Source organism: Octopus bimaculoides, chromosome 1 (genome assembly GCF_001194135.2).
Source record: "Octopus bimaculoides isolate UCB-OBI-ISO-001 chromosome 1, ASM119413v2, whole genome shotgun sequence".
NCBI lineage: Eukaryota > Metazoa > Mollusca > Cephalopoda > Octopoda > Octopodidae > Octopus > Octopus bimaculoides.
Genome location: NC_068981.1, coordinates 183,785,614 through 183,786,671, shown reverse-complemented (window position 1 = coordinate 183,786,671; position 1,058 = coordinate 183,785,614). Strand labels below are relative to the sequence as shown.

The following is a 1,058-nucleotide window of genomic DNA, read 5'->3' as shown; positions in this document are numbered from 1 at the left end:
CCCCCCGGTGTCACGCAATTTGTGGTGTTATATAAATGCACCCCGGTACATTTATATAACCAGGGTTATATAAATGCACCCTAGTGTCACACAAACTGGTACCCATGCTGCTAGTACATAAATACACCCTGGTGTCATGCAAATGGCACCCATTCCGGTGGCACATAAATGCACCCTGGTCTCACGCAAGCTGGCACCCATGCCAGTTGTACATAAATACACCTTGGTGTCAAGCAAATGGTACCCATGTTGGTGGCACATACATGCACTCCAATGTCACGCAAATTGCACCCATGCTGGTGGCACATAAATTCACCCTAATGTCAGGCAAATGGCACTCATGGGTTGAATGTTTTGACAAGAGCTGGCAATCTTGAGGACAGCAACAAACTCTACTGCCTACTTTGGCATGGTTTTTTTGTAGCTGGATTCCCTTCCTAATGCCATCCACTTTACAGTGTGAACTTGGTACTATTTACATGGCACTGACATGGGTACTTTTTAGATGGTGCCGGCATGGGTGCGTATTGCATGGTACCGGCATGAGATGATGATGTCAAGGGTTACCATGATGAATATTATAAAGAATGCATTTTAACCTCTCAGACAGCTTGTGTGTGAGTATGCATATAATTGTGTTATAATGAAACCTATTTTACATAACAGTATTACAAGACTGCGGAAAATGTTGGCCTGTTACAACCCAGCTGAAGCTCTGGCTATTGGAGAGAGGTATGGCTATGGTGTCACAACAGGTTCTGGTTACAATTACATCACTGGAGGTGGAGGGTATGTATGTTGTTTCATGGTCTGGTGTATTGCATCATTTTACAATGTATATTATATAGCTGTATTCATTGTCCTATTGCTGTATGCATTGCGTCCTATTGCTGTATGCATTGCGTCCTATTGCTGTATGCATTGCGTCCTATTGCTGTATGCATTGCGTCCTATTGCTGTATGCACCGTGTCCTATTGCTGTATGCACCGTGTCCTATTGCTGTATGCACCGTGTCCTATTGCTGTATGCACCGTGTCCTATTGCTGTATGCACCGTG

General features: G+C 44.1%; 1 protein-coding gene across 1 annotated transcript in view; it reads left to right on the top strand.

Moving 5' to 3' along the window:
* Positions 1-1,058, top strand: part of LOC106881160 (beta-1,3-glucosyltransferase) — a 33,268-nt gene that overhangs the window by 28,418 nt on the left and 3,792 nt on the right. The window contains exon 12 of the mRNA XM_052973152.1: positions 667-789. Within this exon, the coding sequence (XP_052829112.1) occupies positions 667-789 (123 nt within the window). The remainder of the gene's footprint in view (positions 1-666; positions 790-1,058) is intronic.